The 24,807-nt window shown below is 44.3% G+C and overlaps 1 protein-coding gene and 1 long non-coding RNA gene across 4 annotated transcripts in view; both read left to right on the top strand.

The window, feature by feature from the left end:
- Positions 1–24,807, top strand: part of LOC310689714 — a 172,121-nt gene that overhangs the window by 111,693 nt on the left and 35,621 nt on the right. The gene's annotated exons all lie outside the window — the stretch shown is intronic.
- MKX (mohawk homeobox) overlaps positions 1–24,807 on the top strand; it is a 63,720-nt gene that overhangs the window by 3,292 nt on the left and 35,621 nt on the right. For all 3 annotated transcript variants that reach the window (XM_083467573.1, XM_083467575.1, XM_083467574.1), the window contains exons 2-5: positions 2,000–2,300; positions 7,603–7,762; positions 16,606–16,759; positions 17,804–18,139. In XM_083467573.1, the coding sequence (XP_083323699.1) occupies positions 2,116–2,300; positions 7,603–7,762; positions 16,606–16,759; positions 17,804–18,139 (835 nt within the window). In that variant the 5' untranslated portion in view covers positions 2,000–2,115. The remainder of the gene's footprint in view (positions 1–1,999; positions 2,301–7,602; positions 7,763–16,605; positions 16,760–17,803; positions 18,140–24,807) is intronic.

Genomic DNA, 24,807 nt, shown 5'->3' on the forward strand with positions numbered 1-24,807 from the left:
AATGCCCCTTACCAACACGTGGCGCAAACAGCAGCAGCGAGGCGCATTTGACACCGCAGATAGAAAATGCCCTCTCGATCTTTACGCATCTGCGGCTTAACAACCCGCTTTCAGACCTCTCGGCTGCTGCTTGTGGCACCTGCTCCTTAATAAGGGATTGGATGGGAAAGAAAAGGGATAAAGCAGAGCCTTTTTACACCTCAGTTTTGGAAAAGTCTGAGCGCCCTCACACCTTTCCAAATGTTAAGCGTTTCCATCCTTCACCTGGAACGCCTATTATAAGATACATTCATTTGATTCCTGGTTTTCCACCCCGCTTTTTGCTTCAACAACCCCGTTTCAATGGGTCCAGCGGTTCTGTCTGACTTTCTTCGCCCGAGAATGGCCAGAGGGGAAACGGACCGTGGCCTCTCCTCGTTTCCACCCCCCACCCTTGAGTTCGCGCAAGGAGAAAGATTGGAAGCCTATGGACGCCTCAAGATCCGCGGGGAGGAAATGTTCTGCCTATGTCCTTTTTGTCGACTTTGACGTGTACGCTTGAGGCTTTGTTACAGCGGATGCTGGTTCCCCGGGGAAAACGGGACACTCCGCCTGCCCTCGCCTCCACCTGCCTCTCTTCCTCCTTAAAACCAGTCTAGAGGGTGACCGGGCTGCCAGCTTCCTCCTCTGTCGTCTCAGTGTTGCCCTTCAGTAGGGAAGAGAGAAGATGGAGTCAAAGTCACTGCCTGCCATTGGCTCCGCCTCTGGGCATCAGCCATCACTGGGCTTTAAACCTCAAGCGATGCTTTTTGAAAACAAGATCCCGCCCACCCCTTCTGCATTAAAGGCAAGTGACTGTAGTTCAGTCGTAGAGCATCTGCTTCCCATGCAAAATATCCCAGGTTCAGTTTCACGCAGGACTGGAACCCTGGAATCTGTCTGTGTGGGACCATGCAGAACGAGAGGGGCCAAAAGGTCTGACTCGATATAAGGCAGCTTTCTAGGCTGAGAGAGGAGACAACCACGCCAACCCCAAGACCCAGGAACGCTGGAGGGTTGCCGTAAGAGACGCTCACTCCACACCTGCTAGACCAGGGCCATCACTTAAAAACGAAGTTTAAATGGCACTTTGGACTGACTTGGAATGGAAATGGAGGCTTGGCTTCCCACCCACCTCGCATTGCGTGTGAACTTGGATACGACTTAAATTTTGTGGGCTAAAGCTCCATTCAAGAAACGGCCAAGTTCCTTTATTTTTTTAAAGAAAGATGTCATGTGTGTGTGGGCAACCTTTGAGGGTGGGTCCTGACACCCCAAGCCACCCACCTGTGGCTTCCCAGATGTTGTCGAACTCCAGCTCCAATCTGCCACAGGCTGCACGGTCCATGGTCAGGCATGATGGGGACTGGAGTCCAGCAAACATCTGGAGGGCCGCAGGATCCCACCCCACCCCCACCCCTTGATCTGCGGGGACCGAAATGGCTTGGGCTGTCAACTCTTCCCTTTTCTTGCGAGCAATCCTATTGGGAATATGGGAATTTCCCTGTAAAAAAGGGAAACGTTGACAGCTATGCTCGGGACCCATCGGGCTCTTAAAAGGCCTTCGTGTAAACGCATCCTCTAAGACCGAGTTCTAACAGCAGCTCTTTGGATGGTGGGTCAAAAAGCGGCGCGCTTGGAGTCCTGCTCAGGTGGGGGAGTCAGATAGGGATGCGCCTTACTTCCCTGAGTAGGGACGAAGGGCGCCCTTGCTCCTCCTGTTGCATGGGACCCTGGGCATCTACCCCAAAGCCGCCCCCCCCCCGGTGCCTGCTGCCCCCAAACCGTGCGCCCTGGCTCTGGCGCACTGAGAAGGGAAGCGCGCTCGTTTCCGCGCCGCCCCGGCGGGCCGCTCCCCCTTCCCTTGCCAAACCCGCCGGCCTCGATCTCCTCGGCTTTGGCGTCTCCGGCGACTTCAGCTGCTTCCCCCACCCCCTCCAGTAACCCGACGCTTCTCCTCCTCCTCCTCCTCCTCTTGCAGCGCCCGTCGAGTCCTCGGCGCCCCTGAAGCGCAAGAGCGCGCGCCTCCTTCGCCCCGGCTGACCAGACTCTCCTCAGCCCCGGCCGCCGGGCTGCCCGCGCGCCCTCCCCGCCACCATGAACACGATCGTCTTCAATAAGCTCAGCAGCCAAGTGCTCTTCGAAGACGCCGCCAAGGAAAGGGAGAGGAGCGGCAGCCGGCCTTACGCCGGGGTCTTGGACGTGTCCGCCCACCCGGAGGTCCTCATGCCTGACAGCCCGTCCATGAAAGACAACCTCAGCCTTCGACATAGGAGAACAGGGTAGGAGCCCCCAGGCCGATGGTTTGGAAGGCGAGGGGTGGGAGAGACGCAGCTCTGATCATGTGGGAAGCTTTGCATTGTTGGATTAATCCTAATTATGTTCCGCTTTTCAGCCGGACCTGAAAACAGTTCAGTTTCTCAAGGCAGCTCACAAATAACAATAAGCATAGGCTCTTTTTTGTTTTTTAACAATAACCAAAAAAATGTTGCCTTGTAGGAATTCAATCAAGCCCTTACTCGCCTGATCTAGTGCCTTTGTAAAACTTTGCCCCACAAACATTCCCTTTCTGAATAGCTAGGGCACTTTAAATAGCTACAGAGAACCCACCCCTCTTATGAGGACTTGTAAACAAATCCCCATGATTTGCATTTGCCTCCATTGATGTTTGTAAGATCCTAGTCCAAAGGTTTATGTAAAATCCCGCTGTGGTGTTCAGTGAAGCTGTCTCGCAGAAAGAAAGAAAATGTTTATGGTATTGCAGATAGTGGTGTAAAAATATTGGAGTGATTACAGACAAGTGTATCAAATTTAGGGCTTCATTTAGAAACCGGTTGCTCCCTGCATATGGTGTGAGTGTGAAAGAGAGGATTAGAGAGGGTGCTGTCTGAAAGTTAAGTAATTTAAGGGTAGATTTAAATCCAAAACATGAAATCTGGAAGTAAGTAAACTCTAGTGATAAATTTAGAATTTATAGCAAAATACTAAGAGACAGGCCATGTGGTAAGCAGCAAACCACCAATGGACAGTGTAATAGACAGTAACTGAACCAACTAACGAAAGAGTTCATTGGATTGAGGACATACCAACAGTGACTGACAAGATTATTGCTGTCTATAGTTCTTGCCGGGGTTTTTTAAATATAGAAAATGTATTTTGCAATAGGATCCAACTCCTAGGAGCCGAGGTCCCTTTGCTCCCCCAATAAAATATTGGGGGGCACTCCACCCCCCCAATTGATGGACATTACCATTCAAATGGTGTGTATGTGCCATGTCTTGTGATTGATGATGCAAGGTGGGGCTCAGCTGGGACCCCACCCCCAATTATTTATTCAAGTTGGCAACCCTGTATTTTGCAAAAGCATTGCTTACAGTGTATTACAAAAGTTTATTAAAAGTTGCCTTCTTCCAAAGAGGGGAACACAGGAGTAAGATTGTTTTGTATTAATTGCTACAACACCTATTGCATCCTTCTTCAATGTGGTGGCCTCGTGTTTTGGATTACAGTTCCCTTCAGTCCCAGCCAGCAAAGACTGACACGTTGGGATACACAATGTGCTTTTACCCAAGAATTCATCTGCTACACACTAAGGCTGAAATCCCAACTCCATTTACCTGGGAGTAAGCCACACTGAATTCAGCAGATACAGTTAGGATAGCATTGAAAATCACATGCCCCAAATAACCCAGTTTTACTCTGCTTGCTCAGGGACAGGCAGAAGGGAGAGAGGCACCCCCATTTCATCTTTCAGCAGCATAATTTTGGACACTCTTGTTTTTGCATGCAAGTTCCACTGAACAAAAGGTGAGAAGCCTGAGGATAAACATGTGTAAGCTCAGGCAGCGCATCTGTAGTCAAGCGATAACTCGATAAATTTAATACGGTGCTTAAGAGATGTCCAGAATGCTAAAGACTGAAACAATATATTTTATAGCTGAGTTACCAATTTTAAAAGATTGCATCAGCTCATACTTCTAATAGCATTTCAGGTTGGCAAGAGGGTGATTGTGTTTCATCAAGATTTTATTTCCAGCTGATTCAGGCAGAATTAGATTTCAAATAAAGTGTTAGAAGGCAAAAAGCCCAAGAGGCTAAAAAAAAAAAAAAGGTGAGAACTGGGAATTTTGGGGAGGGGGGGACAGATATGGAACAAGCCGCAGATGTAGCCTGAGAGCAGCACCTTCTGGAAGTGATTTGGTATTACAATCTCAAGCCGCAAGTCATTAGGGTAGCAGAATGGGAAAAGGACAGATCTGACCCATGGAAGCTATCCTGCTCAGGTCCTAGTGAAATGAATCAGAGCCATGCTGTTGAGCAGCTTGAAGATATTAAAACAGGGCTTGTGTGCAGCAGAACATCCAGGTGGATTATTCCTCAGCCTAAAGTGTGTGTGTGTGTGTGTGTGTGTGTGTGTGTGTGTGTGGTTTTTCTACTTTGGCCATCAAAATATCCTTGGCTGGTTCTCTGTCAGGAACAAACTTCCCTTTGTCTCTAACCAGGTTGTGATTAGATCTGAACTTGTGCATGCGGTTGTTTAGGGCACTATGGCTGAAATCCTATGCAAACTCCCGTGGGTATAAGTCCCACTGAACAATGCTCAAGACCGGGCTTGGCATTTGTTGAAATGTGCCAGAAAAACCAGCAGATGTCTAAAAAGGTTGTTAATACCTGTCATTGGATGGACTTCTGTTGGTGTAGGAATGTGCATTCATTCCATCAAGCAAAACCTTCTCCTTCACCCAGTGAAAAGTTCCAGGTACAGCTCATTATCTGGTAACAGATATCACGTCTTCCATTATGAGTGTTTTATTATCTGGAGCAGAGCTAAAATATTAATGGCCTATCATCACTGGATTGTGAGTGAAGGCCAAATTAATTCCACTTAAGATTGGCTTGATCTTGATGTGCAAATTCCTGACATGTGAGGAAGGGTGGTGCTCTCGTGGCAACTAGACCATAAACAGATGTGTGCTTGGGAGCATTGGAGAGGAGCATGGGAAACGGACTGCTGCAACATGTTGAGTAATCCGATGTTCAGACGGCTTTAATACCAAAACAAGCTGGACTTGGATCTTCCTTTCCTGTTTTTAAAAAGTCTTGTTCTAACAGTCTGTGCTGATATTAATTGTAGATAACTGGGGGGACGTGAAAGGGACAGTGGCAGAGCTTCTGTCTGGAATTTAGCTTTTTTTTTTTTTTGGTAATTCATAAGCACCCAGCAATTTTTGCAATAAGCAATCTTCTACAGGAGGAAGGCTATGGTCAGGCTGGCCCTATTTTGGCTCCTTGAAGTTTTGCAGGACCCCTGCATTAGTTACAGTTACCCCTTCTACTCCTCTGACGAGGAGTGAACAAGCCCGCATCTTGGGAATGATCAAAACCGATTCTGCAGCCCTCACTGCAGGTTTGCTTGCCCAGTCTGATGCCTTCCTGGTGGTGTGGACTGCAACTCCCATCATGGGACCCCATCACGGTCCCAACCCTGCTGGCGAGGGCTGATGGGAGTCATAGTTCAAAACATCTGGAAGACACCAGGTTGGGGAACGCTGCTTTATATATCGCTCTGGAATGCATGCCTTGCTGCACACAGAACCCACCCAAGAACTTGAGCCCCAAGTGGGATGGTTTGAGGAGAATGCAAAGGACTGAATGCATCCCTGTGCTTCCACCTCTGGATTGGCACTTAACCATAACCAGTAAGCTGACTTTGCTCCCATTGCACTACCAGAGTAGTTTGTGTGCAGCAGCCCAGTGCTAGGTTCTTCCCATGCCTCTGTTGGTACATGCTTTCTTGTGCACCACTGATGGAGAGCCTTGGTGAGTGGGAGCAGCCGCCGAGACCACATAATACCAGTCTTGAAAGACTTACATTGGCTCCCAGTACGTTTCCGAGCACGATTCAAAGTCGTTCAGCCCGGACACTGAGATCCAGAGCTGAGGGCTTTCTGGCGATTCCCTCACTGCAAGAAGTAAGGTTACAGGGAACCAGGCAGAGGGCCTTCTCAGTAGTGGCGCGTGCCCTGTGGAACGCCCTCCCACCAGATGTCAAGGATATAAACAACTATCTGACGTATGGAAGACCTCTGAAGGCAGCCCTGTTTAGGGAAGTTTTTAATGATTGATGTTTTAATGTATTTTTAATATTCTGTTGGGAGCTGCGCAGAGTGGCTGGGGAAACCCAGCCAGATGGGCAAGGTATAAATAATAATAAATAATAAGTCGTTGTTGTTGTTCTTGTTGTTGTTATATAAGGCAGAGTTGAAGGAATGGCCTGTGTGAGAGAGAAAGCGTTCATCAGCTGTGCTGTAGTCGCTTGCTCTGACTCCTGACTTACCTTCAGCTCTCTCCCCTCCCAAGGCTCACTAGGGGAATTCCCCTCAAAGTCTGCAGGCTCACCCAACATAAAAGAAGAGGCGAAAGAGTTATTTATGTCAAATACCAAGTGTTTTCTGTTAGCAAATACTGTTTTGTCTACCTCTTTAAGAATTATTATTTTAAATCGCTCTTCCAAGGTCAGGCAGCGTTTCAGCAGCTTCCTTACTCGGGGAAGGCTTGTTGTTTTCATAAGATGCTAAGAGACCATAGGCAGGCTCCAGAGCTGCAGTAGCAGAACAGTTCAAGTTACTGAAGCCTTCAGCTTGGCAGGTCCTCTGCCTCTGGCCCCTGAGCGACGGCCTTGAATCTCGCTTGCTTATTGCAAACAAATGCAATGCGTACGTAAATATTCCTTAATGTCATTATGGTGTTCCATGCAGGCTAGGAAAAAGAAATAGAGATGTGGCAAGTCCTTCTCCACTTATTTGTGACTAGTGAGCACCTTTGGTGGGAAAACCTGAAAAATGCATACTTATGTATAATTTGCACATCCAGATTCTCACCTATTCCTTTAATGCATGAAGCAATTTAAAAGTGGGGTGGGTTTCTTTAGACCCTTGTAGAAACAATTCTTGTCTGCTTGTGGGCTTCTCAGAGATGTTTAGAAACATCTGGACCAGATGGAATTTTGGTCCGATCAGCCAGGTTCTTTATGTTGCTTCCAAGGGTTGCTGGAAATAGTGTATAGTGGTAAGGATATCTGGGAGCTGCAAGTACTAACAGGCACTAACTAAAAGGCACTGAAATCCTGGGAGCAAGTCCGATTGAACACAGTGGGATTCACTTCTGAATCAACAGGGAGATTCATTTAGCTAAAGTCAGATGTGCTCCACTGAGAGCTATGGAACTGAAGTGGTCCATAAGTAAGGGCCCATCTGCCCTATACATTTAAAGCAGTATCATGCCGCTTCAAATAGGCCTTCAGGTGCCCTCTACCAGAGTTAAGTAAGCACAGGACTTGTACAGCATTTATCTCTTTTTCTCCAGCATCTTTTTCCATTTGGCATGGAGGATACCCCCGCCCCAAGACATTCCCCTTCACAAATCCCCAGTTTCCCCACCCTACATCTGATTTGGAGTTTGACTGCCTAGTGATTTTGTGCTATGGTGCTGAGAGTAAGGAATATAGGAGACAACAGAGCATGCTGACAGGCCCACCTGGCTACAATCCTCTCAAACCTACCTCTTTCTCCTTGCACTGTGCAGCACCCGACAGAACAGTGGGAAAGTGAGGCACAAGCGCCAAGCATTGCAGGACATGGCGCGGCCACTAAAACAGTGGTTGTACAAGCACCGAGACAACCCGTACCCCACTAAGACCGAGAAGATCTTGCTGGCTCTTGGCTCCCAGATGACTTTGGTGCAGGTAAGAATGAGCTATGCCCTGTTACCTGTGTGACCCACACCATCTCTGAAGATGGGCTGGCCTGGTTGCCCTACTTGTACTGAGCATCTTCCGGCTAAACTAGGTGTGATTGCAGCAGATCTGCATGTTTTTAAACCAAGGTGTGACATAATCGCATTGGAGGCATCTCCCTATATCGCACTGCCCAAACTACATCCTCCTCAGCCAGGCTCAGATTTTGGAAGGGAGCTCAGGTGGGAGAAACAGATATTGGGTGGAGGATCACGAAAGGTGAGTCACAGCAGCTTTCGGCTCCCTTTGCAGGATTTCGGTTTGCCGGAACAAAGGGATTTCTTGGGAAAGGAGCAGGCACCTTCCTCCAGTGGTTTGCCTCTTCGTCCAGGCCCTTTTCTCCCAACCGAGCTCACGTCTCGTTTCAGATAAGAGAGACTGCAAGAAGGCCAGTTATATGAAGGGAAAGGCTTGTTACCGAGAGACAGCCCTACCTTTAAGCAGAGTGAGATGACCAACTTAGATGGCAGCAAGGCCTTGGGAGGAGAAATTGGTTTGTGTGTATCACGTGGCCTCTCTTGCCTAGGCTAACCTGCTGCCTTCAGGTGCAATGGAGGCTGCTCCCTCATCGCCAACATTGAAGGAAGATTCAAGAAAGAGGCTGTAGCTCAGTGGTGGAGCACGTGCTTTGCATGCAGAAGGTCCCAGGCTCAGTCCCCAACATCTCCAGGTCGGGCTGGGAGAGACCCCTGCCTGAAATCCTGGAGAGCTGCTGCCAGTCAGTGTTGACATTACTAGACTAGATGGGACAATGTTTTTACTGTGTATAAGGCAGCTTCTTATATCACCCATGCAAACCCATGCAACTGCTCCAGTCTGCAGAACTGGCATTGTTACAGGTTCCATGTAAAAACTGCTCTGCATTTGTGAGAAATCAATGTTTCGGTCCTACAGTACCCATACTTTGTGACTCCCTGCTTATTGACATCAGGCCGGCAGCTTCCTCCACTCTTTTCAATGCCTGCTAAAAACATTTTTGTTTTGGCAAGCCTGTCCAGACATGTAAAAGGTTGGCATATGTTTTAATCTGGGTTTTAGCCTGTTGTTTGACTGTTTTTTTAAATGTTTCAAATAGTTATTTTAATCCAAATTTTATGGGTTTCTTCTTTGTGTAAACCACTTTGAGGTTTTATTACAATCAGGCTTCTGTACATGAAATGGGGAGCACCATCTTATCCTTTGCTTCAGGCAGCAAAATTTCTTGGGTCAGTCCTGACAGTGCCTGGTACCCCCACACCCCTTTTAAAGGCAAAGATCGAGGGGTTCCTGGAGGACAAAGTTGCCTTCCGCAACTAGGTAATGATAGCACAAAGTTCATGGCGGCCTTTCTGGAACACCCTTCGCAAAACACTGTCCAGCCTCCATTCATTTTAGGAGAACTTGGGTTAGAGAGCACTTAAGGGCCAAAGTTTTTTGAACCGTGCCTTCTTGACTTCTCAGGGATTATGTACTTCAGAAATGAAATGGCATGTTTGGTAAAAGAACACTTCCTTTGTTGTCTGCAGATCTGTCTTGGTTGACATGTAGTCCAAAAGCAAAAAAAAAGAATTAATATCAAAAAAATTATAATCCAGATGCTCCTTCCACACTTTGCCCAGAAATGCTCTCACATCTGCATGAAAGCACATCATTCAAGGGAAAGGAAAGAATGAAGTTGTGGTCCAGAGCAGATTGCTGCTTACAAAGAACTGATCCTCCGAGACACACAGGCAGGGGCACTATCACAAATCACACCGGAGTGATTGCAGAACAGCCCCACTGCAGTCAAACTGACTCAAATTGACAGTGATGTATCTGTGAGAACTAGGTCATGTTTTCACATCTACTTGGAAAAATTCGTTTCTTGTTCCCAAAAGCTGCACACTCCAGATTATCAAATATTGCTGCATAACTGGCTTTAATCTAGCACTGTAAAGTGCCAGAACATTTCTGGAGGAGACCAAAATAAAATGTGTTTTCCTGATTTGTATTTCCTAGGCTTACATTCCTGAAGCTTAGATTGGCCTCCTCCTTTTCACATCAATCTGTCCAATTCCTTAACACTTGCTGTGTTCCTTTTATTCAGTCCTGCCGTCCTTGTGTTTGAGCCACAGCTTTATGTTAAGTTGTTCTGTCAAGCCTTCCCTTCATCACAGTATCTTTGTTTGTTCCATGCATACCACTTCAAGAAGTGTTTGCTAACAATTAAAAGCTGGGCAGCCAAAAAATTGATTTGATGAATCATGTTAGTTTTTAGCCAATTAACTGGTTACACCTGCGCATATTTGCATATAAAGAAAAATATCGTTTTAATATTTAGAGACTGTGAGTGTGGTCTTCGGGGACATTTCCACTTCTGCCTTGCGCAGGACAAAATTACTCAGATAATAGGGTGGCTGCTTAGACACTGATAATTGGCACAACAAAAAATTGCAAGAGGATGCAGATTATGTAACATCTGTATATGGTAATTTATATGGGTGGTGTGCAAATAAATAAATCTACTACTGCAAGGACCTTCGGCTGTGCAAAGGAAATTCCTCTCATTGTGTCTGGTGACACCTAAATTGGTTACAGGGTTTCCACCAGTCCTCTGAGGCACATTTGGGGAGGGCATCTGGAAAGGGAGAAGTTAGGATGTGCACGAAGAAAGCCTTGGGCTAGCGGATCTATTTAGATACTGCCCTGCGCATAGATCCAAATTTAGAAATAATGACTGTAAATTAAATAGATATACATCTTCCCATAGTGGAGAATCATAGAAATGTAGAATTGGAAGGAACCCCAGAGGTCATCTAATCCAACCCCCTGCAGTGCAGGAATCATAGCTAAACTGCATGTGCATGTGTTTGTTTCATGTAATACATGCATGCAGAAAATGAGATTCCCGGTGCGTACGACTGTTGTTCCAGATACAACATTGTGACCAGGTGACCTGTGTGCCTACTCAGTCTGCCATCCAGGTGTTAACCATTGATGGTCAACTTCAAGGCCTTTCCTGCTCTCCCATCTAGTGGCACTTTATCATTAAAGCAGACATGGACTGCACAGGCCTTCAAAGTGAGCAAGGTCTTCAAACAGCGAACATTATCTGGCAGCCCTTCAAACGGAGGACTTGTCATCTATCAGCTAGGATGCAAGGCCACCCTTTCTTTACAGTGTAGCTTGTCTTGTTATTGCATTATGGTGGCTTTTAAAAACTACTCAACTGGGGAAATGTTTCTCGTCAAATCAAGATGTGTTGAATCAATTAAATGTAGTAAGCCTACTTAAAAGATGCGCTCTCCTCTCACCCTGCCTGCGGCCTCTCTTCTCTTCTGTGCTGAGTACTTTTGGCTGTTTCCTCTGTCCGTATCGTCCCTGCATCCCCAAGGTTTTTATTTTTTGCCTTCTGCTTAACGCTTGCTTCAGTTCTATCTACATCAACACACACACATACATACCAAACCAGTTCTCATGCACCAAGGAAAATCCTGCAGAAAGTTAAAATAGTGTTTCGCACTTCCCTGAGTGGAGGAAGTTTTACAGTTAGGGAGGTGTGTGTGTGTGTGTGTGTGTGTTTATGAGGAATCATAGAGTCTTACAGTTGGGAGGGACCCTGAGGATCATCTAGCACAGCCTTTCTCAACCTGTGGGTCTCCAGTTGTTGTTGAACTACAACTCCCATGACCCCTAGCTAGCAAGGCCAGAGTTCAGGGATGATGGGAGTTGTAGTCCAACAACATCTGGGGACCCACAGGTTGAGAACTGCTGATCTAGCACAACCCTCTGCAATGCAGGTGTTCTGTGTGGGGATCGATCCTGCAATCTTGACATTATCAGCACCACACTCCAACCAACTGAGCTATCCAGGCCCCCGAGGAAGTACTGTACTAGATACGTATGTTTGCATGGCATGTTTGCAGTATTGATTTCTTTTAACTGTACAAGCCCAGAAAGGGGGACTAGGCAAGCACGCAGACAAGTGCTTAGCTGTAAAAGTGCCATTAGTTCTCCCCAAACCAACAGTGTGCCTTTTGGAAGACCCCCTGGTTCCTTTTCACCAGCCAAATGTAAAATTTTTTTGGCTCCTGTTGGCTCTCAAATTGTTTCCCTTAGCCCCAGCCAAGTAGATGGAAGGTGTCCAGTGACCACTAGCCACCAACCGCATGACTTGGTCCACTTAGCGGGGTGTGGAAGCCTGGCCAGTGGGCGAAGGGAGAGGTGTGGGGTGGTGATGTGTCCTATTTTATATAGGGCAGTCCTCTGCTGTGCAGTCCAAGTCTGGTTTAAAGAGGAAGTACTATAAGAAGCTCCTGCCAACCTAGCAGTTCAAAAGCACATCAAAGTGCAAGTAGATAAATAGGTACCGCTCCGGCGGAAAGGTAAACGGCATTTCCGTGCGCTGCTCTGGTTCGCCAGAAGCGCTTAGTCATGCTGGAGACATGACCCGGAAGCTGTACGCCAGCTCCCTCGGGCAATAGAGCGAGATGAGCACCGCAACCCCAGAGTCATCCGCGACTGGACCTAATAATAGTCAGGGGTCCCTTTACCTTTACTATAAGAAGAGAGCAAGAGGGCCCTTGAAGTTGCCAATCAGTAGTTAGCACCACCTGGGCAGCAGACGGAGCAGTCGCCTGGTCAGTTTTCTCAACTATAGGGAGGTGTACTGTATTTCTATTTAAATTATAGGAACTTGCACCAACTCAATTGGCATATGCACACAGACATCATCAATTTTGGTGATGCTCTCATTTATTCATTTTTAGGCAATGTGTTAAGTGGACACTGTAAGTGCAGACGATATGGTGGAGGACAAAACAAAAGGCAAAGGCATTCTGCAGCTTCCTAATTTGTCTTCAGTGCTACAAACCTGGCTGAGAGTAGGAAAAAAACTTTCAAGAGGGGCAAATGGCCTGTACAGAAGAGTTTGGTAGGTCCCGGGGTAGGTGGCCAATAGCACGCAGGCTGATGGGATGCCCGATGTATGTTGTCTATTCCTGTGGAAGCTGATTCTTTGGTGGAAAGGAAATTTGTAAGGGCCCCAGGCCTCTAGAGAAGACTTGGGAAAAAGAACCACTCAGCCTAAACGTAGTAGGCTGAATGCTGATTATATTCATGCAACCCTAGCAAAGCCAATGGAGCAGTATGTAGTACAAGTTATTAGCCGCCAGCCCTCCCGTTTTGCTTTAGAGTTCGAAACCTTATACTCCTGAAACTAGCAGAACTGGAACAGGAAGCCATATCCGTCTAAAAGCCACAGCCTATATTTATCTCGCCAATTAGCCTCCAATTTGGAGGCTAGCAATTTGTCCTGCTAATTTGCAATGAATATGTCATGTTTTCATTTGCCCTATTCCCGTAGGGGTGGATTTATTTTATTTTAAATTTGGGTTTAGCCATTCCTATGAATTTAAGGAGGGGGGGGGGATGAAGGAACATTCTTTCCAGAAGGGGAAATATGAATGGCTTTATTGTTGAATTTGAAGTTATTTGCCACAGTATGACTAATGGACTGGTTCTGGCTTGCTAAGGATCATGCAATATTCAGGTTTTCACATTCATATATAGGATGCAACTTACTCTGAAAGGGGGAGTATTTTAAGTTACAGCCCCCTTCGTGATTATTAACAATGTGTAGTATGGGATGTGGTACGATGATAATAATAATTCAACCAAAGAAGATAAAGATAGGCACATTATATTTGCTGTTTTGGAAAATGGGGCGGCCACTTTTAAATGAAACCAAGCCCAGGAAACACATCTGCTGAGTGGAAACACTTTATAGTAGTAAGTAGCAGGAACTAAGGAGTTGTAAGTAATTTCTTTTATTTCTTTTTTTTACATTTTTTATTAGTTTTTACAATTTACATTCATATTCAAATAGTATTCGTAATAATCACACGCATAAAAGATTCCCTGAATCCTTGAACTTCCCTCTACGCCTCCATGGGTTCCATTTACATTCCCTTTTTCTTTTACTGCATCTTATAAGTTCTCCATTTTCTTGAAATTCCCTATTTTCCCAAAGTTCTTGTTACAAGTGTTGTTACAATCCTGCCAAAGTTTTTAGTTGTTTACAGTGTTCTCCAAGATAAATTATATATATAAAAAATTCCCATTCCTTAGTAAAGTTTCTATCTTCTTGATTTCTGATCTTCCCGGTCAGGAGTTGTAGGTAATTTCTATTCCCTTAGTTTAGTCACGTCTCCCTAACCTGAAAAGCACAACACACATTTCTGTGCGTGCACACATTTATTTATATCCTGCCATTCTTCCATGATGAAACTCAAGTTGGTATTACATTGGATTCTTGGGCGGAGATCTCCCATACAGGCACTAATCGAACCCGAGGCTGCTCAGCTTCAGCAAAGTGGCTGCATCACATGCCTTTAGGCTGGGGGTAGCCAATATGGCGCCAGACCATATTGACCACCAACTTTGACCATTAGCCATTCTGGCTGCCGCTGATGGGCATTTTAGTACAACAAACATCTGGAGGGCACCATGTTCGCTACCCCTGCATCTTGGACATATGCCTTGCTGTTTAAGAAACCGTGTGTGAAAATGGCTACTGAGTGTTTGCTTCCCAGGCCTGGAAAGCCCCATTCTGGGAGTTAGGGCTGCATGCCCAATTATTTGTGTGAGAAGAGAGCAGGCAGCTGAATCCATCCCTTTCCTCCCCTTTCCCAACTAGATGATTGGTGCTATAGCCAGCAATCTGACTGTGCTGCTGTGGGTCTGGAACTATATACAACAACCCACTGCTGATTTTGCATGATGCTGGGTTATGGCCAACTAATATGAGACATATTAGTCTATCACATTATATAATAGGGATATATTTCATGCTTCAGCTGTCCTTGTTGGCCAGGGGGCTGTTGCTTTTTTCTTTGGGGGGTTGTCAAAACTTGGCTGTTTACTAACAGTTGCTACTCTTCAGGAGATAGGTCCCTCGGGGGCTCTGGAACCTATAGAAAAGTTTGATCTCCCAACCTAAAATGATTAATTTTTTTTCTTTTTCCCGTGGGGGCAAGGGAGAATCCAAAATACAAATCTTTGGGGATTCTTGTTTTTAACAGCTATCTTATTTTATTTGTGAGATTTTTCAGTCTCCTGGAATGCTTCAAAGAGGAGCTGTTCATATTCGCATGAATAATGCTTGCGGTTGACATGGAAATGGTGAGAGTGCGGTGTTTGCTGCTGGCCTTTTCAACCAAATAGTAGCACACGCGCATAAATCACACTCGTTTTTATTGCTTGTTGTAAAGAGCTCTGTGGATAATACCCTACTTTCTGTTGTTGCACGTGGCAGTCTGATAAGGCCAAGGTATGCTTCCGTGCTGCTCTTTGGCAAGCGAATACATTGCTTTTGACAACTGCTGCAGACATTAAAAGTATCCCGCTGGGATGCTGAGCATATGAATGGTCTTAGACAGAGTCGGAAAGCTGGTCAGTCTGCCTAGTGTCAGACTGTGCTTGTGACTTCCAGATTACAGGGTCTTGTGCTAGCCTCACAATCCTCTCTGTCAGATGTATGAATTGCATACCCTATGATATTCCTCATATGAAAATAGGGACATTTCTCACTGGCCCCCCCATCCCTCCCCCCCACAGAGTATTTCCTATCAGAATAAGGGCGAGTTCCACCACTGCTACATCATCATCATCATCATCATTTTTTATTTGTATGCCGCCTTTCCACAGTTAAAAAAACAACGCTCAAGGCGGCTTACAGCATAACAAGATTTACATAATTACAAAAGTCATAAACAATAAATCACATCAAAAAAGTACACAACCAAATGGGAAACAATTTCCACATAAATCAAAATCTAAAACTAAGAATACATCATTAGTATCACAGTTTAAAATGACATAGGTAAAAAATAGCAGCAATTTAAACAAAAACCAAACAATGAAGCACATCCTCCACTGAACTGAGTAAACCCCTTAATTCCAATCTTATTCTATTCTTTGGTGGATGTACAAAAAGAAAAACGCACTCCAATAAACACATTTTAGAAAGGGGCAAGATCAGAATGGATGCACAAAGTATTCTTATTTTTATATCGAGACTCTTTGCGCTCCGCTCCTCCTTGCTTGCTCTCCAGCAGCCACTACAAGCTGCCCAGGGGAGGAGCCCAGCAGCAGTGGCCAAGGAGAGGTAACAGGATGCTCCTTCCCCATCGCTCAGGACAAGCGCTGGCTCATCCTCCTTCTTGAGCTTGGCGGCGGCAGCAGCACTGGCAGGCGAAATAGGGACATTCCAGGATCAAATCAGAAGCTGGGGTGACTTTCATAATCCTAGGACTGTCCCTGGAAAATCAGGACGCTTGGACGGTATGGAATTGATCAATAACCACTGCCAGCGGAAGGTCACGACTGCATGGCTGGGCTGCAGAAATTGGAAGTGTCGAACCACCACTCAGAACCCCTGAAATTGCAGCTGTGCTTCATGTTTGTATTGTCACAGGAAGTGCAACCTGTTGCATCCTCCTTGCTGAAAGTGGGATAATGCATTATTTTGTTCTTCCTTGTTCCTCTGAAACAACAGAAGTGCAAGATGATATAGACATGGTCTTGGGATGAAGGTTTAGGCATATATTTAAACTGCTTATCTTAAAACCGTAAAGGTGGCTTCTAATAAAGTTAGATTAAGTACTAAATATTTTCAGTGTTCGTACTGCTTTCACTTCGGCTTTTGCTGAAATAAAAATGCGAACAGTCTACTTGTTTCTCTTTCACGTGTCATAAAACACACGCCAGTGAGAAAACTCTTCAGATCTCTCTTGAAGGAGGGAGAAAACTAATGCATTTTGTCTTTTATTTAGGTGTCAAACTGGTTTGCCAATGCAAGACGTCGCCTTAAAAATACTGTCCGGCAACCAGACCTCAGCTGGGCTTTGCGAATCAAGCTGTACAACAAGTATGTTCAAGGAAATGCTGAAAGACTTAGTGTAAGCAGCGATGATTCATGTTCAGAAGGTTTGTTTTCAATATATATTTTTGTAGATGTCCAAGCAAAGCCAGTAAAATTGAAAGTGGCCGGCAGTTCTCAAGGAGCTGGTGCTCTTGCAAGCTGCAACACATGTGCATGCTAAAATTTAAGAAGCATCCATTCTGGCTTTGAGGAAGATGAAATCCTGGAAGCCATAGGGCTTAGGTGATCCCTACTTTCTGTACTTTTTATTTCATTTTACAATGTTTTTATGACTGGCTATCCAGGCAGCTGATGGCTGTAGGACTTCGGTGGAAGCACCTGCTAGGCATCAGAGCCTTGGTCCATTTTGTCTCCATTTTGGCCAAATGATGGCAGTTCAAGGAATTCTTTTGCCATCTGCTTCCACCTCTTCAGAATGAATTTTAGGTAGCCACTGTGTTTTCTCTTTTGCAAGGTGGAAATTATCCCTTGACAGATTGGGCTGCAGTTTCTAGGGCTATCTTTGCTGCCACAGACACCCCAAAAAGTCAGGTCCATCTAGGCCAGGCATAGGCAAATTCAGCCCTCCAGTTGTTTTGGGACTACAACTCCCATCATCCCTAGCTAACAGGACCAGTGTTCAGGGATGATGGGAATTGTAGTCTCAAAACATCTGGAGGGTGAGTTTGCCTATGCCTGATCTAGGCTCTTGTGCTACATTACTCCCTAAAATAATGGTGGTGATCACTCTGACAAAACACCAGCAACACTCCTGCATGTCATCAATAGATGTCCTTCAGTATATAAAACATATCCTGATCATAAATCACTCCATGTAATTCTTATTGAAGATCCAAATAGTGCTCAGGAAATACCCTACCCCTTCTTCTAGTTTGAAGAAATAATCTGAAACTGGTTTTAGATGAGGCAGGGGAAGTGACTGGTGGCATCTTAATGGATTTTCAAAATGGCCCTTCTGATCTAGTCTGATCTCACTTATCCTCTAAAAGATGAATTATGTATATATATATATATATATATATATATATATATATATATATATAAGAGATATAGGTAATGGTGTTCTCTGATGGGTCTTCTCTCTTCAGATGGCGAAAACCCTCCCAGAAGCCATATGAATGAAGGGGGATACAGCACGCCCGTTCATCACACCGTGATTAAGACTGAAAGCTCAGTAATTAAATCTGGAGTTAGACCAGAAGGAAGTGCCAATGAGGATTATGTATCGCCCCCCAAATACAAAAACAGCTTGTTGAACCGCTACCTGAATGACTCGTTGAGGCACGTCATGGCCACAAATGCAGCCATGATGGAAAAAACAAGGCAAAGGAATCATTCAGGTTCATTTAGCTCCAATGAATTTGAAGAGGAACTGGTGTCTCCGTCATCCTCCGAGACTGAAGGCAACTTTGTTTATCGGACAGGTAGGGTATAATTTCCAAATCTGTCGTGTTTTGTTCATTCATTCAACCTGGAAACAAATGTTATGGCTCCTGGTGGTGCTAATTGGTCTTCTCAGAGTGTTTATAATTCATGGCACTTTTAATATGGCAAGTACCATGAAAATGCAGCCATCTCATCAGCAACCTAGTGAGGTAGGTCATTGTGGGGGTTTTCTGGGGGTTTTTTGCAGATGGTTGTTTTCGGATGAGAGTGAATGACTTGGTTAGCCTCCCAAGTGTTCCTATGATAAACTGTGAAAACCAGTCAAAAGTTCCAACATGAGGACACAGCTCATTGGTCTACTTTGGCTCAGTTAAAATATAGTGGCTTTATGGGTGATCCAGAACCTCTTGGATAGCCATGATCGGTACTAGATTATGAAATACAGTCTTATTAATTTGTGTATCCAAGCATGTGTATATACACTCTCTGTACTGCTTGTTTTTTCCTTCAAGAAAGGCACAAAAGAGTGTGTGTGACCGAAGGTAGGTGCTGGTGGAAGATATCTGAGTTTAGGCCACCAGTACTGAAATGGGTACTTGAAATATTCCTGCACACCTTTCTTCAGATAAATCCATATACAGATTGACAGCAATTACCAATTAGGAACTTAGCTGGGGTATTAATCATTCCAGCCATGGAAGATAGAAGTGCCTCATTCTTGAAGACCTGTGGGGAAGGGGTTGGTAAACTACAGATAACTGAAACTTTCTAAAACTGGATCAGTTCAGGGCATCCTTTGTTTGATCTTATCACATATATGGTATGCTTGGATTAATACAGTCATAACGTGGTTCTCGAATGGAATCCATTCCAGAATTCCATTCGACTTCCGACAATGTTTGAAAACCAAGGCACGGCTTCCGATTGGCTGCAGGAGCTTCCTGCACTCAGTCGGAAGCCAGGTTTGCGGCGTTCGGGAGCTAAAACGTTTGAGTCGCAAGGTGTTCGACAACCAAGGTACTGTATAGTCATCATCCCTGACCATTGGCCATGATGGTTGGAGCCAACATCCAACAACATTTGGAGAGCAACAGTTTGGGGAAGGCTGTTCAAGGCTTTTTGTGGGGGTTCTGAAGATTGCTTGGCTGGATTTCAGTCAGGCACGTTCTGTTTGGTTTAATCCTCACGATTTCCAGAACTTCAGCAGGTCTTCCACTTGAAGACTAAATGATCACACTTTGAGTTGAGGGGGTTGGCTGGGTGCAGTATAACATAGTGCTCTAAAACATTTTGCGTAGAGTAGGAGCTGTGGTTGCATAGTTAGTGTTTTCCAAGTGAAATCTCTTGGTTTTTCGAAAGCTATTTTTCAACATTCCAAGTGCATTTGGTCTACATTATGTGATAATCGCCTGCCAAATTTTAGTTTTAAAATGAGTGTTGTTCAAATGAGCACACGGTAACTTAAGACAAGTAAACTTCTGGTTTTCTATACTTACACAACTGGAATTTTAAAAACGGGCATAATCTTGAGTAATCAAATTGTTACTGGACTCTGTCTCTTGCCTGCCAGCATTTTAGCTTTGAGTGGGGAAAAAAGGCTCTTTTAATAGGCTGCGGCAGCTGTATGATAACCGCTGCAGCATTAACGGGCTGAGCATTTGGAAAAACAAGCTACAAATTGTTACACAATCGCTCTAATCTCCCTGTTTTTATGTGTGCAGAACCTCTCCTATTTAGCATGCAGTCACACTTACCTTTCACTGCAACACTTTTTTTATTCAAAGCGCAAAGCAACAAAGAGGTAGATTCATAGCATGTTCATAGCTGCAAACAATTCTAGTGGGTTCCCCCCCACCCCGCGCATACTAAAACTGAAAGAACAAAATTTATTTTATACATGGCTTGGTGTTGTATTGAGCCCTTGCATCTACTTCTAAAATATATTATATTCCAGAATTTATTTTACTACTATCTTTTATAAACATCTTAGCCATCTTAGATCAGTCTGTTCCGTAAATGCCATGAAGATAACTTGCATCTTTCCCCCCCTCTCTTTTTTTTAAATCCTCAGCAACGTATTATCATTTTCTGAGGTCTTCCGAAACGTCTGTATATAAAAACCCTAGTGGAACTTAACAGCGTGTGGCTATTTTGACCTCTTTCCATGCATACAGTTTGGATTACAGAACCGAAAACATTTTCCAGAGGGGGAGCCATATAAGCCTGTTGCAGCAAAAAAAGGTCTTGTGGCACCTTTTTAAAGCCTGACACATTTATTATGGCATAAGCTTGAGTGGCCTGAAGCCCACTTCATCAGATGTATGAAATGCAATCCTAAACTGGCAGGCATTTAACGGGATGGGCGGGGGAGTGAGGTCAGAAGGAAATGAAATGCAAAAAGAACAGACAGTGGCAATTATGTAAAAAGCAAAATAGTTAGCGGCCATTAACAAAGCCTATTTTCCAGAGGGCATTTGGAGGAGGAGAGACCTAATTGCCACTTAGTGGCTCCTTGTTGTACGTTCTAAATGGATTCTGTGTGTTTTTCTGGATTTTGTTGTCTGTTTGTTTCTGTTGTAAACCTCTCCTGTGGCCTGAGCAAAATGGTTCAATAGAAACCATAGAAAGAAAGAAAGAAAGAAAGAAAGAAAGAAAGAAAGAAAGAAAGAAAGAAAGAAAGAAAGAAAGAGGTGTTGGCGATAATGTAAACTGTCTGGTATTCCAAGTCAGTTTCTGCCACGTTAATTACATCCTGCAGTGTTAGTTTGGAATGTTGGTTTGTGCAAGCTATCTTAAATCACAATTATTAGCATCCATACCAAATACACACACACACACACACACACACACACACACACACACACACACACACATTTATTTGTTATACTTTGCTGTTACATGAGACTCCCCACTGTTCTCCTACCATTCATCTTGACCCGAGTATAACATAATTGTTGCGATGAGACTGTATTGTTCGGAGTGATTGCCACTGGGGCCAGCCAATCAACATTCTGCACAGCCAGCTTCTGAACTCAGTTCTCTTAAGAGGGTTATGTCATCCCCACCTGACAACTCACCAAACAGTGTGAATATAGCACGCTCTCTACTCATCCTAATGTCTGTGTGAAAATCAAAGTGGCAAAATTCTGTTCATCAGCACTTCTTGCTAAGAGCCAGATGATTAAAGCTTCTGAACCAACCACTCTACCACCCAGCATCTCGATTTAGTGTAGTTGTCAGCATGTAACGTGGCACCCCAGGGCTATGCTGCCCATGAGGCAGAGCAAACCAGCCACCGCTGGCAGTGGAATCCTGTGGGGCAGTGCCCCTGCGGGCATCCCATCTGCCCCTGCCGCCACTGCAGTCACATGATGTCCCACTGGAAGCTGCCATTGGAGCCACACAACCCCAGTGAGCAAGGCTTCAGTGGGCAAGGAGTGGAGCTGGGCAGCCAGCACTGTTTGGCCTCTTTGCTATGCTGCTTATCCCAAATACAGTGGTACCTCAGGTTACAGATGCATCAGGTTAGAGACGCTTCAGGTTACAGACTCCACTAACCCAGAAATAGTACCTCGGGTTAAGAACTTTACCTCAGGATGAGAACAGAAATCACATGGCGGCAGTGGGAGGCCCCATTAGCTAATGTGGTACCTCAGGTTAAGAACAGTTTCAGGTTAAGAATGGACCTCCAGAATGAATTAAGTTCTTAACCCGAGGTACCACTGTAGTCTTTTGCTGGCCTGTAAGCGATAAAAATTGTGTTTGATTGCAATTTAGTGGAGGATCTGTGGTTATAACAACCAAGATGGATTGTTTGCTTAACAGCCGATTGGTACATGGAAAGGATATACTCAGAAGTTTCAAGTAGTGTTGAGTGGGAAGATTGTGGCTTTTGCCTCACCAATTTTTATGTATGAGTTGCGTTACCCAGATTGTGGCAACTATGGAAAATGCATTGTATTTGGGTTTGATTTGGGTTGGATCTCAGGGCCAGCACTTGGTTTTGATATCAGAGGTTATTCCTGGAACATAGCAAGTAAGAATAGTTGTGAATGTCTCTGTGAAAGCACAGAGTGCATTGCCACCGAGTAGCCACAGCATGTCTGAGCTGAATTGAGCTCCTGACGGTATACATTGCCTCCTTAAAGCTCATTATTTCCCTCAAAGAATTTTGGGCACTGTAGTTTGTTAACGGTTGCTGCGAATTATTCTGTCAGGAGTGTACACTACAGTGCCATGAATTCTTTGAGGGAAATAATGTGCTTCAAAGATGTAGTGTATACACAGGCTTCGTCTTAACAGAAATTAAACTCTTAAGAATTTCAGTCCAGAGCTTATTTGAAAGCAGCAGCTCCAGATTGTATTGAGAAATTAAGAGCAGTGGACAACAGAACAAAGGAGAACTGAAAAGATGGGGCTGTCGTTGATTTTATTTGCATTTGTGTTGGTAGGGAAGCCAGAGCAATTATAAATGAAGCAATTTAGATGGGGAGATCTTGAAAAGGCTGCTTTTGAAGACTCTTGCTTATTTTAGGTGTTTACATTGAGGGGAATTTGTGGGTTTGGATCTCTCCTCACTTTCTTATTGACTTCCCTTTTTGCCCCTCTATTTATGGTGCTTGACCTTTAATATGTTCTGTAGCAATAGATGCAGCACCACAATTCCCAGTGGTTCTTCTGAAAAGTCAGAGTGCTCTACGTCTTAACTGAAAGACTGTTCAGAAGAGGCCAGATTCATAGGTATACTGTCTTGTCTGCCTTGCCAAATTTTGTTGTTGTTTCCAGTTAACTTTTACAAAACTTAACATGTATTTTATTTTTTAAAATTTTGTTTTTTAAAAGGGCAATAAGTGCTACTCTTTTTTCCAGGACCATTCAGGGGCTTGCAAAAAAACAAAAAACAAACCCAAAACCCTCCTTTGAGCCACTCCTGAACACCTGAACTGCATTTTTGTGAAATGTGTTGTAGATTTCTCTAAAGGAAAGGGGTATTGTCGTCAAATGCCCACCCCTACAAAGTGCAAAACCAGACTCATGCAGCAGGAAAATGAGGATATCAAATAAAGCATGAATTCACATTACTGATATGTAAAGGACGTGTAATACTTATGGGATATTTGTAAAAAAAAAAGAAAGAAAGAAAGAAGAAGAAGAAGTTGGCTAAAAGGCGTTTTAAAGCATTCTTGTTTTTTAAGCTCTTATCTTTAATTGCCACTGTAAGATGAATATTACAGGTCCTGAAAACAGGTTGCATTTTGATACTACTTAATGAGACTGATGGTGGCTTCTACGGCAAGTGACAACCAAGTAGTTTCTATTGATTTTTTATTTTGATTTTTTAAAATGCATCTATAGAGTCAGCTAAACCATTTATGACATCAATCAGATTTATCCATTTTGGAATGGATAGGAATCTACTATCCTTGGTAATATAACCTGCTCCTTGGCAATATAAAAGATGATACATGCACGTGTGACTCCTCCCTTTATAAAAAAGTATTCTGACCATGCATCCAAGATAGTGCTGAAATGCACTTGTCTTATTTGCATTTCTCTCTTGCCCTGTCGCTGATGCCTGGGTTCGGACATAATAGATAACATTGGTTTTGTGCTACGTGAATACATGCTCCTCTCTCCTTTTCCTTCCCTTCCTGGGGGGGGGGGGAGGATGAGAATCATCTGCTTCTGGTTTTAAACTAACCACAGTTCCCTGTGATGCTGGAGCTTGGAATTGTGGATTGTTTAAACAATTATTACAGAATCAAACTGAGGTGTCTTTTTTTTTTTTTGGTGAAAGTTATCATTTAAAGTAAAGGGTTTCAACATCACAGGGGAGTGTGGTTGGTTTGAAACAAGAAGCAGATGCTTTTAATCTCTTCCTCCTGGTGTGTGGATGGGGGAAAGCAGCAGCCAGAGGCTTGGAGCTGCTTATTAGTCATCTTATTTATTTTATTTTTATCTTGCACTTATAATCCTGCCTTTCTTCCACCGTGCAATCCAAGGAGATGTACATGTGGCTCTTAGGCAGCCTGCCACCCAGGCACTGGACCCAGTGGGGGCCTCATCTGCCTTCAGACAACACTCTAGGATCATTTTCAGATCCATCCTAAATTATGCCTTGAAGAGTTCACAAGAAATAATAAACACATAGGTTCAGTGGACACAATGATATATCTATGCTGTAATGCTTCATAATATAGTGTGTATATCTACATTAACATGATAACAAGCACTACAATTTTTTCCCAAGTGTTGATAGACTTCAACAACCACAGCCTCAGCCAGCAAAGAATTGTATTCCACAACATCTGGAAGGCTAGATTATCCCCATCCCTGTTTTAGCAGGAAACCATGGTTTCCTGTTACCCCAGAACTGGGATTAAGTCTCAAGGTGAGCAACTACCACAATATATTGTTTTCATATTATTCACTTCCTTTTCTGTTTCTTCTCCAAATCTTTTGGACCAAAAAGGTAGCACTTAAAATAATTGTTGGGGTGCCTCTAAGAGCAAGTCGGCATTGTCACCTGGAGTTAAGCTAGAACAGGTTGTACAATTTTACCCCATCGCGCCTGCTCCTTGGTCTAGTGATACATTAGTTCTTCCTGCTTAATGTAAGACCCGCTGGAAGATAATTTTGCTAGTTTTTAGCTGCTGAATTGCTTCTCACAACCCCACATACATGCTCAGACTTGGCAATGGTAAGT

Source organism: Podarcis liolepis (assembly GCF_965112155.1).
Source record: "Podarcis liolepis genome assembly, chromosome: 12".
Taxonomy (NCBI): domain Eukaryota; kingdom Metazoa; phylum Chordata; class Lepidosauria; order Squamata; family Lacertidae; genus Podarcis; species Podarcis liolepis.